The sequence below is a fragment of the Diabrotica undecimpunctata genome, chromosome 5 (assembly GCF_040954645.1).
Source record: "Diabrotica undecimpunctata isolate CICGRU chromosome 5, icDiaUnde3, whole genome shotgun sequence".
NCBI lineage: Eukaryota > Metazoa > Arthropoda > Insecta > Coleoptera > Chrysomelidae > Diabrotica > Diabrotica undecimpunctata.
In genome coordinates, this window is record NC_092807.1 from 87876602 (window position 1) to 87891797 (window position 15196).

General features: G+C 33.4%; 1 protein-coding gene across 3 annotated transcripts in view; it reads left to right on the forward strand.

Moving 5' to 3' along the window:
* Window positions 1-15196, forward strand: part of LOC140441436 (regucalcin-like) — a 211802-nt gene that overhangs the window by 25252 nt on the left and 171354 nt on the right. For 2 of the 3 annotated variants that reach the window (XM_072532165.1, XM_072532166.1), the window contains exon 3: window positions 9679-9876. The exons of the other annotated variant lie outside the window; for it this stretch is intronic. In XM_072532165.1, the coding sequence (XP_072388266.1) occupies window positions 9679-9876 (198 nt within the window). The remainder of the gene's footprint in view (window positions 1-9678; window positions 9877-15196) is intronic. 3 annotated transcript variants of the gene reach the window in all.

Genomic DNA, 15196 nt, shown 5'->3' on the forward strand with positions numbered 1-15196 from the left:
TTTCCAAGCTTTTTTTATGACTTGTGTGCAGCAATAATTCAAACAAAAAATAATTTATAAAATTAATTAAGGTACCTCTTAATTTAACTTTTATGACGAAATCAATTTTTCTAGAAAACAGGGTATCCTACAGACTTAAAGTAGGAGTACTTTTTAGTACTAGAATATCTAAAAATTTAATAATCTGGTAACACAAATGTTTAAAAGTTAAAGACAAAAAAATTATTCGTTAAAATAACCGTTGACCTAACCAAAACGGACGCCTATGAACGGTACTAAAAATTACCAATTAGTGAAATAGATATAGCTTTGGATGATAAATAATTTTACCAGTTTTCGTCTTACTAACTAGAAGCGTTCTGGAGGTATCGAAATAATAATAATTACAAGGCGCCATCTTCAAAGAGCTCTAGCTGCCTTAGGAAGCATTTTCGGACTAGGTGAATTGGGTTAAATCGTCTTAAAATTATCTGAAAAATCTCCGGTTTTAGTTTGTCAGGATAGTTTGTGGACACTCTGTATATATATATAAATATATAATATGTGTATATTTATTATATACTTGATATTTAAATCAACAGTCAAGAATACCACCTGTATATATATATATATATATATATATATATATATATATATATATATATATATATATATATATATATATATATATAAATGTAAATTATACCGGTATAATAAATTTACTGGCAATACTTTATTGGATTTTAAAGTAACCTACCAACTAATCTCTCGGTCTCAACATAGTTTAGTTAATTAAAGGCATAGGTACCAACAATGGGATTTCCGGTTTTTGTCTATTAATGGATTGAAATTCTTAATGCCCCTAATTTCCCACTTTCAGTGAGTCCGTAAAAGTCTATAAACTCATAAATATTAAGCAACAAAAGCAAAATGCCACTTAAGTTATGATTATTTTTTTCAAATTTGATAACCATGATCTAATGAACAAGTATATCCTTTACGAAAGTAATACTTACTTAAAGAAAGTTATCATTCAAAATCTTCAAGCTCTATTTTGTGAAGTATTGTAAATAGGATCATCATCATATTAATTTGTATACTTCCACTGCTAAACATAGGTCTCACTCAGTTTTTTATAGGTTTTTAGCTGCCTCTGTCTTGTGCAGGTTGAATCCAGTCACTGCTACCGTGCTTCAGGTCGACAGTACATCTGGTTGATGTGCGGCCTCTGTTTCGTAGTTCTTCTTGTATTGGCCCCCACTCGACAATACGTTTTATCCATTGCTTGTTTGATAGTCCGGCGACGTGTCCTACTCAATTCCATTTTAGTTAGTTGTTTTTGTTCTATGCCATATTTCTTAGTTTAGGAATCGGTCTCGGGATTCTTTTTTACCATATTTTTTGTGAATGTTAAAGTTTCTGCTCCATAAGTCAGTACAGGTAACACACCCTGGTCAATGATTTTCCTTTTGAGGCATATGGTAGGTCATAGTTTAATTTACCAAAGGCTAATCCTATGCGAAATGGAAGCTCACATATCTGGTTATCTCTGAGATCCCCTCCATGAACAGTAATATTACGATCTAGTATTAGATTAGTCATTATTTGCATCTTTATCCTGTTACTCTTTAGTCTGACTTCCAAGGAAGCGTGATATATTGTATGTATCGTGTAATAATATGTATTTTCCAACATTACAACATTACATATTATTACACGATAGATATTGCTTAAATCACCTAAAAGTCAAAGGGGCTAAATCGGCAAATCATTATTTTGTTATTATATGTCAAAAATCATCGTATATTATTAGGGAGACAATATTTGTCTGCCACTTGATCGTGAGACCTTTCTACCAAGCCTTATCTTTTTAATAAACTCCTATGAAAAAAATCCAATACCATGGTAAATACCATTAACTTTCATATGGGGAGTTTAAGGTTACGAAAAACAAAAACATTCTGGTATCTGTTTTGCCCGTAATTAGCCTTAATCCCATAAACGTTGGTCACCTACACTTTTGGCTGTTTTGCTAACTACAAATAAACTATACGTTATTAGACGATTACTCCGTCTCAATGGCCCCTCCGTTCTGCTGTGTAAAAGCAATTGAACGTTATCATGATCCCTTGTGTCCCTAGAGTATTTAAATTTCTTTTCATTCAACTAAATAAAACTACCATAATCACTGTAATATTTCTTAGATATCTCAAGTATCTTGATGTTTTTTAAGGGTATACCAATCTTCCTTAAATATATTGGTTTACATTTTAATGTAGTGGAAATTCGCTGCTCTTTCGTAGTCTGTTCTGCAATATTTTGAAAGTTATTGTGCTTTCTTAGAGTCCTCCATTTTATTATTTTTATTAATTTAAAATAATTTGGTTTTACGGTTTTTATTAATTTGGCAAGTATGGCATAATAAGAGCTCCTACTTACAGAGCTCCTAATGTAGATATTAGAACGTCTAATATTATAAGAAGTCCAGAAGACCGTTGGTGTTGTTATCTTGAAATCTTGTTAAAAATTGTTATCTTGTATATTTCTATTATTTTAAGTCTTCTTCAGCGACGTTACTAGCTCAAATTCCATCACTACTTCACACTTGAGCAGCACGCTAAAAATCGTAGACTTTTAGTTATTAAACTTAGTTGGACCAGAGCTGTTCCAACAACAACGAAAAATTTGCTACGTTTTATTTTCCACGACGCTCTATGTCCAAATATGCGCCTCCTGTATTAAAATTTGACATAATAAAAATATAATATGGATTTTCTTTCTTTACTAGTATTTGCCTGATATTCATCCAGTTGATGTTTTTCAGTAAATGGGAGTGTATGTTCTCTCATGACGTTTTAAATAACAATTAATATCACCACAATGTTTATCATTTGGTAAAAAACTATGCCCAAAATCATAAATTTCGAAGTTATAGTTTTTAAATAAAGACTTGTTTGAAAGACCTGACCCTAAGTAGAATAAGCTTGGTATTGCGATTCTCACGTCCACAGGAATCTGACTACGATATTAAATATTTAACAGTATTTGTTATACTTTATAAATGTATTAAAAGGCAAGAATCGACCGTCTGAGCTCCCCTCCCATTAATTATTTCAAGACAAACATAGTAATTTAGTAAATTTGCCAGAAGAGACTCTGAATGATGTAGATATACTTGTCTCTTATAATAAATACATTATATGAGTTAGAATTTGGTGTAAAAAAGAGTTTTTTTCAGATCCTATATTGAGTATTCTACGCTATTGTCAAGCTTTGTTCAGATCTTTCTTAGCGCTTTCCTTGCTTTTTTCGCCAAATCCTTATGAGGGTTGAGTTTAATATGTCTAATAACTGTTTATTATGCTGATCAGTTTCTTCCTGGAAGCTTTAAATTTTTAATTAAATTTGATGTAAAATAATATTCTCTTATAAATGGCAAATGTCACAGGGTGGTCAGATTAAGTTTTCTATACGTCATACATTTTAGATTAAATTATTCATGAGGGTTGCTGTCGACTTTAATGGGATGTATATTTTGGTACATAAGCGATGCTTTGGATATTTACAACTAGTCACAAAAGTTAGATTAAGAAAAAATTTTTTTTATTAAGAATCTTAATACTGATGTTTGTTGACTTCTCTCTAATGCCATTCCTCTTTTTTTACCGACTTATTAAACATTATCCTGCTTTTAAGCCTATAATACTTAAACAACTAGGAAGGTTTTACACTTACTGAGAAGAATTAGTTCTCCTGAGTCTTCTCACTATTTCATGCTGTATTAAGAGCTGAATAGCCTTCACACTCACATTCTTACGAAGTCCGATTTTAAGCTTTTTTGCAAAATACTTTAATCACATCTGTAATATTTCCATAGTCATGTCTCTGTGTAGGTCGCTATTTCTTAAGTATCAGGGGTATTTGAAATACTCCTTAGTACTTTATTCTGGGAATCTTGCATCTATATAAGGAGCCGGCACTACAAATCCCCACACACGTATGCCATATGTCCAGATTAGCTTCAGTATTTGTCTATATATCAAGAGTTTCTTATGTATTGATAGCTTGTAATTTCTTTACAATACAGTTTTTATATTTGACTTTCAGTTTAGTTCTTTCTGATGTATTATTTCCATCTTAATCTGACACCTAGATTCATCCCAGATTTTTTGCTATATTGGCTATGGTATGGCATGAAGTAATTCGTGTACCTCCGATGTATAAAACATCAGCGGGACCCAGGTCCACCTGGCCTTTCGGCATATGACCCTTAGCTAGCCACTAACCATTACGGGTCTAACACCATTTCAGGGTGGCACATTGTACGAAGCATCACAAAGCTCCATTGTCCCCGTTGTACCTGTATTGCCTTACGAGTACCCATCCGTTAGTCACCCAGGGCGGAAAAGTAAGCGTAGGTAAAGCAACTCGACCTAGCACATAGACAGGTAGCCGCTGTGTCATCAGCAAACTTAGCAGTTATGGTGGTGTTTAATACTGGTATTTGCTTTTTTTACAGCAAATAAATAATAGACCCAAAACACTACACTGGGGTAGTCGTCCAGCACTTAAGCAGCGTTGTCAAATTAGTATAGAAATCTTTATATTTTACTCTAAACAATCTTTCACAAATATACCGGAAGTTGCAGTTTTAACATAGAGTTTAATGTCACTTATGCGTGTTTTGTGTCACTTTTGTGTGTGACTTTTTCTGGCGACGTCTTCTCTACATTCGTTTGTAAATCAATAACTATTTCGAATTCGGCAGGTAAAGTTTTGTTTTAATTTAAAAAGTTCCGTATTCTAGAACCAAGAGCATTAGTTATGGCCATTACAGCTTTTACTTCTCGCTTCGACGAGACTATATTATTGTAATGTACCTATTCTTTAATTACCCCTTATAACATCTGAAGTTAACCTAACCAAAATCGAGGCTAACCATTAGCTACCCATCCACCATGATAAGCTTGATATCGAAATAAACAGACTGCGCTCCAGATATCCTCCATTACTAAGAGCCAACTCCTTACATTAGGAACATTTTAACCTCACCAATGCCTGGAGAAGACAATGGGAGAGCGACTCACCACAGGAAGCACACCAAATGGCCTGTATCGATTAGAAACCGCCAGGCTTTGAACTGACCCGACATGGACAACGCTAAACAGAATAAGAACAATAGCGGTAGATATGCTGACAGCTTATATAGATGGGGAAAAGCCCTTACTCCTGAGTTTGACTGTGGTGCGCAACGAGAGACCGTCCGTCACATTGTTGAATAATGCCCCCGAAGGCGATCCCCTAGAGTATTCGAAAAGTTCCTGAATGCGACCGAAAATGTTTTACATTATATTAATAATACATAATACATTATAGGTTCGTTTGTAATACTCAATGTAACGTTTTATATTGATTTTGTTAATTACATACATGTTCTTATTGTATGCCATACGATAAATAAAATAAATACATCTGAAGTGTGAGATTAGAATCATAACGATATCAATGCCACCTTAAACTCGAGCAATTCGATCAAAACGTCGTTAGCCGTACGTTGGTATCTGGATTTTAGATTCGAAAGTAGTTATCTTGATAATTTCTTAGGTACATGATAAGTGTATACTTTTAAACAGTACACTCCAAGTTAATTTCATATACCTAAGTAGTAAAAATAAATATATGCACCTATTGTTTAGATTTGGATTGTTTTTATAAATATATTGAAATATATTGACGGGTGGTGCGGACGGTATTTTCTTTATGAGAGGTCTTCAAGTCGTATGTGGTAACCGTATGCCGTCATCTCTGTTATTGAGACAATTTGGAATTGTTTAAATTTTTATGGCTTCTCAGATAATTCTTGGTTTATAGAAATGGATGGGGGCTATGGCTCTTAAGTTTTCAAAATCAATATTGTGACTTGTATGAAGATGGTGTTGACCTAGAACTAAAATTGAGTCGGAATTGCGAACAGAAATGGAATGTTCATAAATCCTATTTTGGATTCTAGGATTTGTTTGGCCTAGATTGGACCGGGGGCAGTCTGCACAAAATATTTCATAAACTTCGTGTTGTTCATTTGGAATGTTGTCTTTAATTGATCGGACAAGAGATAAGAGTTTGTATTGGGGGTAAATATTGTCTTTATTCCTCTTGATTTTAAAATTTTGTCCATTTTGTCAGTGACACCTTTGATGTAAGAAAGAAAAGTTTTCGTTTTATGAGGAACTGAGTGTTTGGGTTGAGATTGAGTGGGAGATTGATATCTATGGATGCTCCTATTGATGTGATTTTTGCGGTAACCACTTCGGATGAGGACTTGTTTTAAACTAGAGAGCGCAGCAGTTCTACTCCTTGCAAAATCGCAAATGCGTATTAATCTGCAGACAAGCAATTAATAACTGAATTAGTTTGTGAAGAGGGATGATGAGAGTTGGCATGCAAGTAACGATTGGTATGGGTGGGTTTTCGATAAACAGTGATAAAAACCTTGGGATGTTTTTCTTTATGATAACGTCGAGAAACGGTAGGGATAAATCACTTTCCACCTCCATCGTGAACTGGATACTAGGATGTATACCATTCAGACGGGTTTGAAAATGGAGACCATGGGGCCAAATGACGAATGTATCATCAACATTTCGTAGCCAACATGAAGGTTTTGAGCATTGATGTGGATAGTGCTCGAGTCTCGAAGTCTTCCATAAAGATATTGACAATTACTGGAGATAGTGGGCAGCCCATTGGGGCACCATTTATTTGTATGTAGAATTGATTTTGAAAGATAAAATAAGTGTTGGACATACAATATTTAATGAAAGATAAGTGGTCTTGCTAGGTGCCGTATTTAGTTTTCGGAATATTTAGAGTTTCGTCTATAGGAATGGTTGTAAAGACTAAAACAATATCGAAACTTACTAGAATGTCTGACAGTGATATAAGGTATTGTTTAAAAAGTTCTTTAAATCAATATTTAAGATTTTTTCCTGCAAAATGTTAAACCGTTTTTTCTAGTGCATGTCTACACTATTCCAGTCTTTTTTGCATGCTGTCAGTATTTTCTACTAACATTACATCATCACCTACAGATATAGATACATATCAATGAATATCATAAATGATATTTTTGTTCTTTATTTTTACATTTTTACCATCAGCTGCTTTATAATATAAATTTTGTTGTCGTTTTGTTAATTTTTGTTGATTTTCTTCACATAAATTCGTATTGATTTTCAGATATCTTGGTTTCTTTACGTGTCTATATGCCAATTACTCTTTTCTATATTTTTATGGTGTCAAGAAGTAGATGCATGACCCTATAGTTTGTACATTATTGAACATAACCATTGTTTATGGAGTACTAATATAGTGCTTCCCAATTAGTGCAAAATTCAACATACTTCCATTATTAGATAAAACAAACCTATTTAAATTTGTTTGTGTCTCTCGTAAAGCTGTTGTGACTTGCTCACTTATGTCGTATGATTTAAATGCTTTACACTTCTTTAGTGTTGCCCAAAATCGGTCTTGGTCTTGTTCTTGCGTTTTCGCAAGACCAAGACCAAGACCGCCTAATTTTAGCAAGACCAAGACCAAGATTGACCCTGCAAGATTTACGCAAGAACAAGACTAAGCCTGCGAGACTCTTGCGTCTTGCAGTTAGGACGGAGTGTCGTTTTAGCGAGTATTGTAGTTCGGGTATATGCTTAAAGACTCTATGAAACGCAAAAAAATATGTAATAAACATACCTGAAAATCATCTATTAAAATATTCATTAAAAACAACATATTTGACACGTGCTCAGAGGTCATAATTACAATGTAAAAATAAAATATTTTGTACATTCTTTTCCAGCATACGACTCTTCTTCGCTCTGAAATTAATTGTCCAGATTTTGAGAATAGCCGCCCTCTAATCATAAAATAATCTTTCATTGCTACGCCGACCGTAATATCGTATCGAAATTTTTTAAAAATATGTCACCTTAGCTAATAAAAAATATAACACTTATTATTACGGACACCCACTTAATAATAATTCAATTTTTTTCCCATTATAATTTAGTTAGGAGGAATCTAAATAAACAAATCTTATCGGCCTAAGACTAAGCATTATTTCTGCTGAGTGTGCGATGAGATCATTCGGTTAACCCAAATTTGCTGAAAGAGCGCGATTAATATTCAAACGTTTATTAATAACAGATAATGTCGCTTGCCGTGTAAACAAAATACCGAAATATTTAGAATAACGAAGTAACGATATATAATTCTCGGTTTGTTATTAGATACTTAGGGTATTGAAAGTAATGGACATTTTTATAGTTACTTTTTTGACATCACTAAACTTCATTTGACAAGTTTACAATTTGACATGGGGGACAAAGATTCAAATAGTTTTAGTCGGAGTAGTGAGCGTTGGAATTATAGATCTAAAAGACCTAAAAGCAAATTTGATGAGTTCTTCGAAATAATTCATGCATCCCAAATTGCTTTGTTTAAATTGTGCCTACATGGAAAGGTTAAAATGAAAATGAAAAACATAAACACTTCACGTTTAAGGAAGCATCTAATATCTTTTCACAAAAAATAATTACAAATATTTCTTCCTGAAAAACCAAAATTCTGGTTCCTAAAAAAATGTTCCTACTACTTTATTTTGTTAAATGAATGTATTTATTAAGTAGATATCTCCTTAATTTAAAATAACTTCTTTTGATTATCATCGCTTTCTTACCCATTCTTTATTTTTTCAAGTTAGTTTTTTATATAATAGTAGAGTAGAGATAAAAGATTGTTAAAAACATTTATGTTGCTTTAATAAGTGGAGATTATAGTTTGTTATCTTATCACCTAAAGAATATGTGCCCTTGATACTTGTATGTGGATTTTTGCCACGTACCAATCTTTTTTAAGATTTCCGTTTCATATATGGTGGAGGTCTATCAATACCTTTCTAGACACAAAATGTTCTTTAAAATACAGTCAAGTTTATGTCATTAATTTGGTTTTTTTGTGTTTTAACCATGTTTGATTGACTTTCGTGGGGCATCGTAGATAGCTGGGTTAGTTAGAGCATAGGCACGGATCGCTTAGATCGTGGTCATTCAAACTCCCCTAGTCACGTTTAATAAATAGCAATAGGCTAATGGTCTAAGTCTCGTCTTGTTCTTGCATTTGGGCAACACTACACTTCTTTATTTTTTAAAATGTTTAAACAACTTTCCTGTTTATTATTTTTGATTTTTGCGGCTATTACTCTTATTTTCTCTCTTATTTAAACTGATTTTTTATAAAATCTCTTATTAACTAAAGCACTTTTACATCGTTTTTTGACATGCTTCTCGTGAACCAGATTTTTAATATCTTATGTTATTATCTGATTAAATTTTTTGATTTTTTTACTTTACATTTGGCTATAATAAAGTGAATATCATCATGCAAAAAAGAAGACTTGATGTAAATAGACACGGGTTTGAAAAGAATGGAGAGATATGGACAAGAAATTAAAACATAATTCGACAATTAAAAATCCAGTTTTTTTTTCATTAATAAGCTTACAAAGTATATATTATAAAGAAATTTACATTAGAGCATTTTTAAATTGGTTTAAACTTTTAAACAGCAATATTTAATTAGCATTTATATAAAATTTTAAAGTGGCATCGTGTTTTTATCTACTTCAATATCACTATTTTTCAGGCAACGTAACACCAGTTGTGCCTTCCCGAAAAGATCCCAATCTCTTATTGGTGGGTTTAAATAGATCTGTGTTGGCAGTCGAATGGGATGGAAAAAATAACCTGGGAGGTCAGCAAGTCCTTACTACACTGAGTCAACAATTCCCAGGCAGCAGGTTAAATGATGGCAAGGCTGATAAACAAGGAAGGTTGTGGTGGGGTAAGTTTGTAATTTGTGATAAATAGAATTTACTTTTAATTAGAACGTATTTCTTCTGTAATAGTTTATGTTTTTTATAGTTAGTGTGTTTTACGTCTATCGGTTTTTTCTAATAAAATTGTTTAGTTTATATTTGTTATCAATTTAATTTTAAAATAATCTCTGCAGGCAATTAGCTTTGTCCAAAATATTTACTGAGTAGCACCCGTGTTACTGAAGAGTATAGAAAGGGAATAGTAGTAGGAAGGCATGCCTTAAAAATCTTACAGATGTCAAGAAAATATCGTAACCTGGCAACTGTCGTCAATTTATAAATCACCTAAACTCATAGAAACCTAAATACATATAATCCAGATAACAAGCAACCAGTAAGACCAAGCAATCAAAAAATTTTCGTCTGGTTTTCAGTTTATATTTTAATTGCGGTATTTGTGTATAATATCTCCTAGATACATTTGATAAATCCATTACTCATAATGTCTTTTTTTCATTCTGCTTCATTTAGTTTGGATATAAGTGCAGTGTCTTCCAAAGTTTTCATCGGAAGTGTTCTTTCGCTTCTCTATACCTATCATTAGCCATTATGGCGGAATATATGCCTCCCGTAAATAATTAAATTGCATCCAATCCTGAGCAACTTGTATCTAGTTGTGTTGGATGCGCTTGATGCCATTCGACCACCTTATTAGAGGACGTCCTCTATTACGATAAGCATAGTGTCTAGGTCTTCATTCTAAGATTTTCTTTGTCCATCTTTCATCTCTGACTCTGGCAACATGTCCTGCCTAGTTCCATTCCAGCATTGTAATTATTTTTATTGTGTCTGTAACACCTTAGCTTTCATCCTAACTATTTGATTTAAAACTCTGTCTTTAAGGGATATATTCAACATTTGCCTCTTTATTGCTCTCTGTGCCACTTGTACCTTATTAATTACTTTTCTGGCAAGGGTAAATGTTTTTGCTCCATACGTTAAAACTGGGAGTAAATTGATTAAAGACCTTTCTTTTCAAGCCCATGGAAATATCTAAAGACTTCACTCAGTTTTTCGTTAGCTGCTTATGTTAGTCCTATTCTTCTGTTGTTTGTTGTTTGCCATTTAATTGTCTCTTCATTATTTAATCGCATGACCCAGATACCTAGATATACGCTTGTTTAATTTGAGTTCCATAAGTTAAAATGTTTTTGGCCAGTTTGAGTTTTGTCAGATATTGTGTTTGAAAGAGTTAATTTTGAGGCCAGCTCTGAAGGTCTTAAAGAAGCTGGCAGGCATGATCTAGCCGGTCTGCGATAAGGACTATGTCGTCTTCAAATCTCAAATTGATTAGAAACTTCACATTTATGTTAACTCCAATATTTTTCCAATGATTGTTTCCCTTAGCACTCTGTAATAAGGCGGCGAATAGTTTAGGAGAGATGGTATTTTCTTGCCTAATACCCTTCTCCAAAGGAAACGTGTTTGTGTCGCCATAGTTAATTCTTACTGCAGTTGTTACGCTATCTTTCTTAATTTCTTATCTGAGACAGATAGTAAGAGGAAATTGATATAGAATATTACAACTGATCTTTAAAGGCAAAATAAAATGCCGTAGAGGTATAGGAAGAAAATAGGTTTCTTGGTTAAAAAATATTTGTGCATGGACTGAGATATTAAATACAGGACAATTATTCCTCTGTATAAAGAAAATAAAGTGTCCATTAAAATGGGAACAAGAATCATAGGAGACTTCACCACAACAAAAGAATTGTTCCACATCTCTAACCCTCTTTAAAATATACTTAGAGCAAGCCTTGACTACATGGAAAAGAAAATGCGAAGGCATGGAAGTACCGGTACGGAACGAATACCTATATACGTTAAGCTTTGCAGACGATCAAGTAGTGATTGCACAAGACCAAGACGACCTCAGCTACATGATGAAGAAACTACAAGAAGAATATACCAAGGCTGGCCTATATATTAACCTCGCGAAAATAGAGTACCTATCTACAATTGAAAAAGACATAGAAGACCTACAGATTGATAACAACTTAACAATCAAAGGAAAGGATAAATTTAAATACTTGGGGTTTATAATCATAAAAAAGGCAACAACAGAGGAAGAAATTACACAAAGATTAGGACAAACAAGAACAGCAATCCGACAACTTAACTCAGTATGGTGGGATAGACACCTAAATATGAAGACAAAAACACAGATTTATAAAACATTAGTGCAAAGTATTATGACATATGGGGCTGAAAATTGGATCATAAACAGGAAAAGCAGCAGTAAGATAGTAGCAACAGAGATGGAATGCCTGCGAAGATGCTGCAAAGTAACAAGAATGGATAGGAGAAGAATGACCCCGAAAATTCTGGAGGAACGAAGTAAACGACGCCATGAGTAAGAGAGGCCTAAACGATGAGAATGGAACAACAGAGAGAGATGGAAACGGTAGAGCGAGGGAAGGCAGTGAATTGTCACCTCGGGGGAACAAATAAGGGTCTAACCACCTTCTGTTATCTCCGGGTGCTCTGTAGAGGGCTTCGAATATCGCAGTCGGGAGCTCCTCTACCCAAGTCCATTTACTGGGTATGGACTTGTAAATATTTATCTTCTGATGGCTTGTCTTGAAAAAGACAAGATATTTCTTACATGACAAAGGTGACTTACATGACCAAGTCGAAATAAAGCATCAGGTCGTGGTCTTCTGAAGGCTTGTCTTGAAAAAGACAAGATATTTCATACATGACAAAAATATAGGTCGAAATAAAACATCAGATTGTAGTTGAATAATATCTCAGCCACAGAGTATAATTGGAACAGCAGGAAGCAGCGCCCCAAGAGCACTTAGCTCTCGGAGAGCCCGTGAGGGACTGACCTGGCTGACCTGAAAATCGCCAATATTTATATGCGCTGTTCGAGCGATAAATAGGGATTTCCAGGTCAAGAGCCAATGGGAAAATTCAAGGCGGGGCGATGCGCATCGAAGTGCGTACTATCGCATTCGATGACAGAATACTGTAGAATCCCTGAATATATATACAATTATTCCATGTGGCAGAAGATCAAGAAGCCTTCGCAATGGTGATCGCCAACGTCGGATAACTCTGATATGGCACGTAAAGAAGTCAAATGCTTTGTCAAAGTCTACAAATGGTAATACCAATGGCTTGTCGTATGCTATAACTTTCTCTATCAAGGATTCTATTACTTGTAGGTGGTCTTTTGTCCCAAAGCCGCTCCTAAATCCAGCTTGTTCTTGTGGTTGGTGAACATTTAGTATAGGTCCCACTCTGTTTTAATTATTCTCATAAAGAGCTTATACATATAAATAAGATAACAAGTTGATAGGTCTATAGCTTCAACTGGTTGTTATGTCTCCTTTTTATGCAATATTATCATATTGCCACTATTCCATTTTTCTTCCTTCAAAGAGGCAGGCATTATAAAGAGTTTCTATAGCTTTTATGACGCGTTCGCCTCCTACTTTTATTATTTCACTTACAATGCCATCTTTTCTACGTGTTTTGTTATTCTTCATACCTTGTAACTCTGATTTAATGTCTTCTTCGGTTATATCTGGAACTTCCTCTGATCCTTAATTTTTTATTGCTGTTTATTGCTTATTTATATAATGTTCTATAGTCATCTTCAATGATTTTCAGTATCTCTTTTTGTTTATATTTGGCATGTCCTTGTTTATATTTAAAATTATAATATAAATATTTCTCGTTCCTTTCTTCAACTTGTCCTATCGTTTTAGAAATTTTAGGATTTTCTTTTGTTCTATAGTATTAGTTGTTTCTTTAGTGTTAAAGTTTCTTTTGTCTCTCCTAACGGCTTTTGAAATGGTTTTGTTTAAATTCATTAGCTCTGCAATGACCGTTGATTTATTTATTTTTCAGTTCCCTCCTTTTTTCCATTAGGTTTCTTGTGCATTCTTTTAATTTTTCATTTTTCCTTGTTTGCTTAGCATGACACTTCTTCTGTGTCTTCTTAGGGCGTCCACCAACATTTCGTTAAGATATTTAATAATTTTTATATCTTACACGTATTTCTGTAGTTCATTTTCTATTTATTCCTAATATGCCATTGTGTTAATAATCGCAGTGTATGTGACATTTTTAGTCCTTGTTACCATTTTTCTTTTTTCCTTATTCACGTTTAAGGCAATCCTGGCTCTACTAAACATTTTAGGGTCACTTTCGGTCGAAAATTGATTTAATACATTTACGTCTTGAACGTATTTTTTTTTTCTTGGTAAACATAAAGTCAATTTTGTTCCTATTTCAGCCATTTGGTACTCGCCAAATTCACTTTCTTTTGGGGACTTTTTTTAAAACGAGTATTTATGACATATGGCCTGTGTTGCAAAAGAAATTCTATAAGAGTTACACCCCTTTCGTTACTATCGTAATATCCGTGAGGTCCAATTACAAACTTCGAATCATCCTGCTTGTGTTCTACTTTGGCGTTTAGGTCTCTCATTAATATAGTATGGTTGCTCTATTCCTATATTCGTGTTCAATTAATTATTTTATTACTTTTCCGTACAGCCTGCTGAACTTTGGGGTTGATGTCTTTAATATGTTTTATTTATTTTTCAGATCCTTTTTTATCAGTTCTGTCGTATCGGTCATTATTTCTTTTTGTTGGCCATTTATTTTTATATTATGTATTCCTTCTGTGTTATGATATTCGTTTCTTTGTGTTTTTATAATATATTTCTTATTCTTTTTCCTTTATTAGTTGTACCTTTGCGTCACCTTTAATATTTCAGACTTCTTCCACACTTAAGATTGATCCTTTTAACTCAGTATCTAAAGCATTTTTTGAGTAGTGTGTGGTCAATCTACTCTGCACTACTTTCTCGTCCAGTACCTATCAGTTAGAATAGTGATCTTACTAAAAATTTTTACCAGGTATAAGTTACAATCATATCTCATTCTAGTCAGAAAACTGAAGAATTTTTCCACAATTATTACTTTGTCCATGCTCTCTTACGCTACTCTTTCCTTTTTCTTTTTTCTTAATAAAGTCTTAAAATAAACGTTTGATTTTTAAAAAGCCATTTATTATTATGATGAAACTTATGCAAGTTTTTTAAACGTACTTTCAATCATACTCTTATATATAAATTTAAGTCATAAATAAATCACTTCTGTTTCTATTTTGCTTAAAAGAGCATTACATTTTTATATGGTTACATTACTACAACCAACAGATATCACATGAATAATAGCGCCTATTTTTAACTCTAACTGCCGGATTACTTATGCATATACAAATTTTCTATGTACGGTATTCACCTTCATACACGCAATAGTATTTTT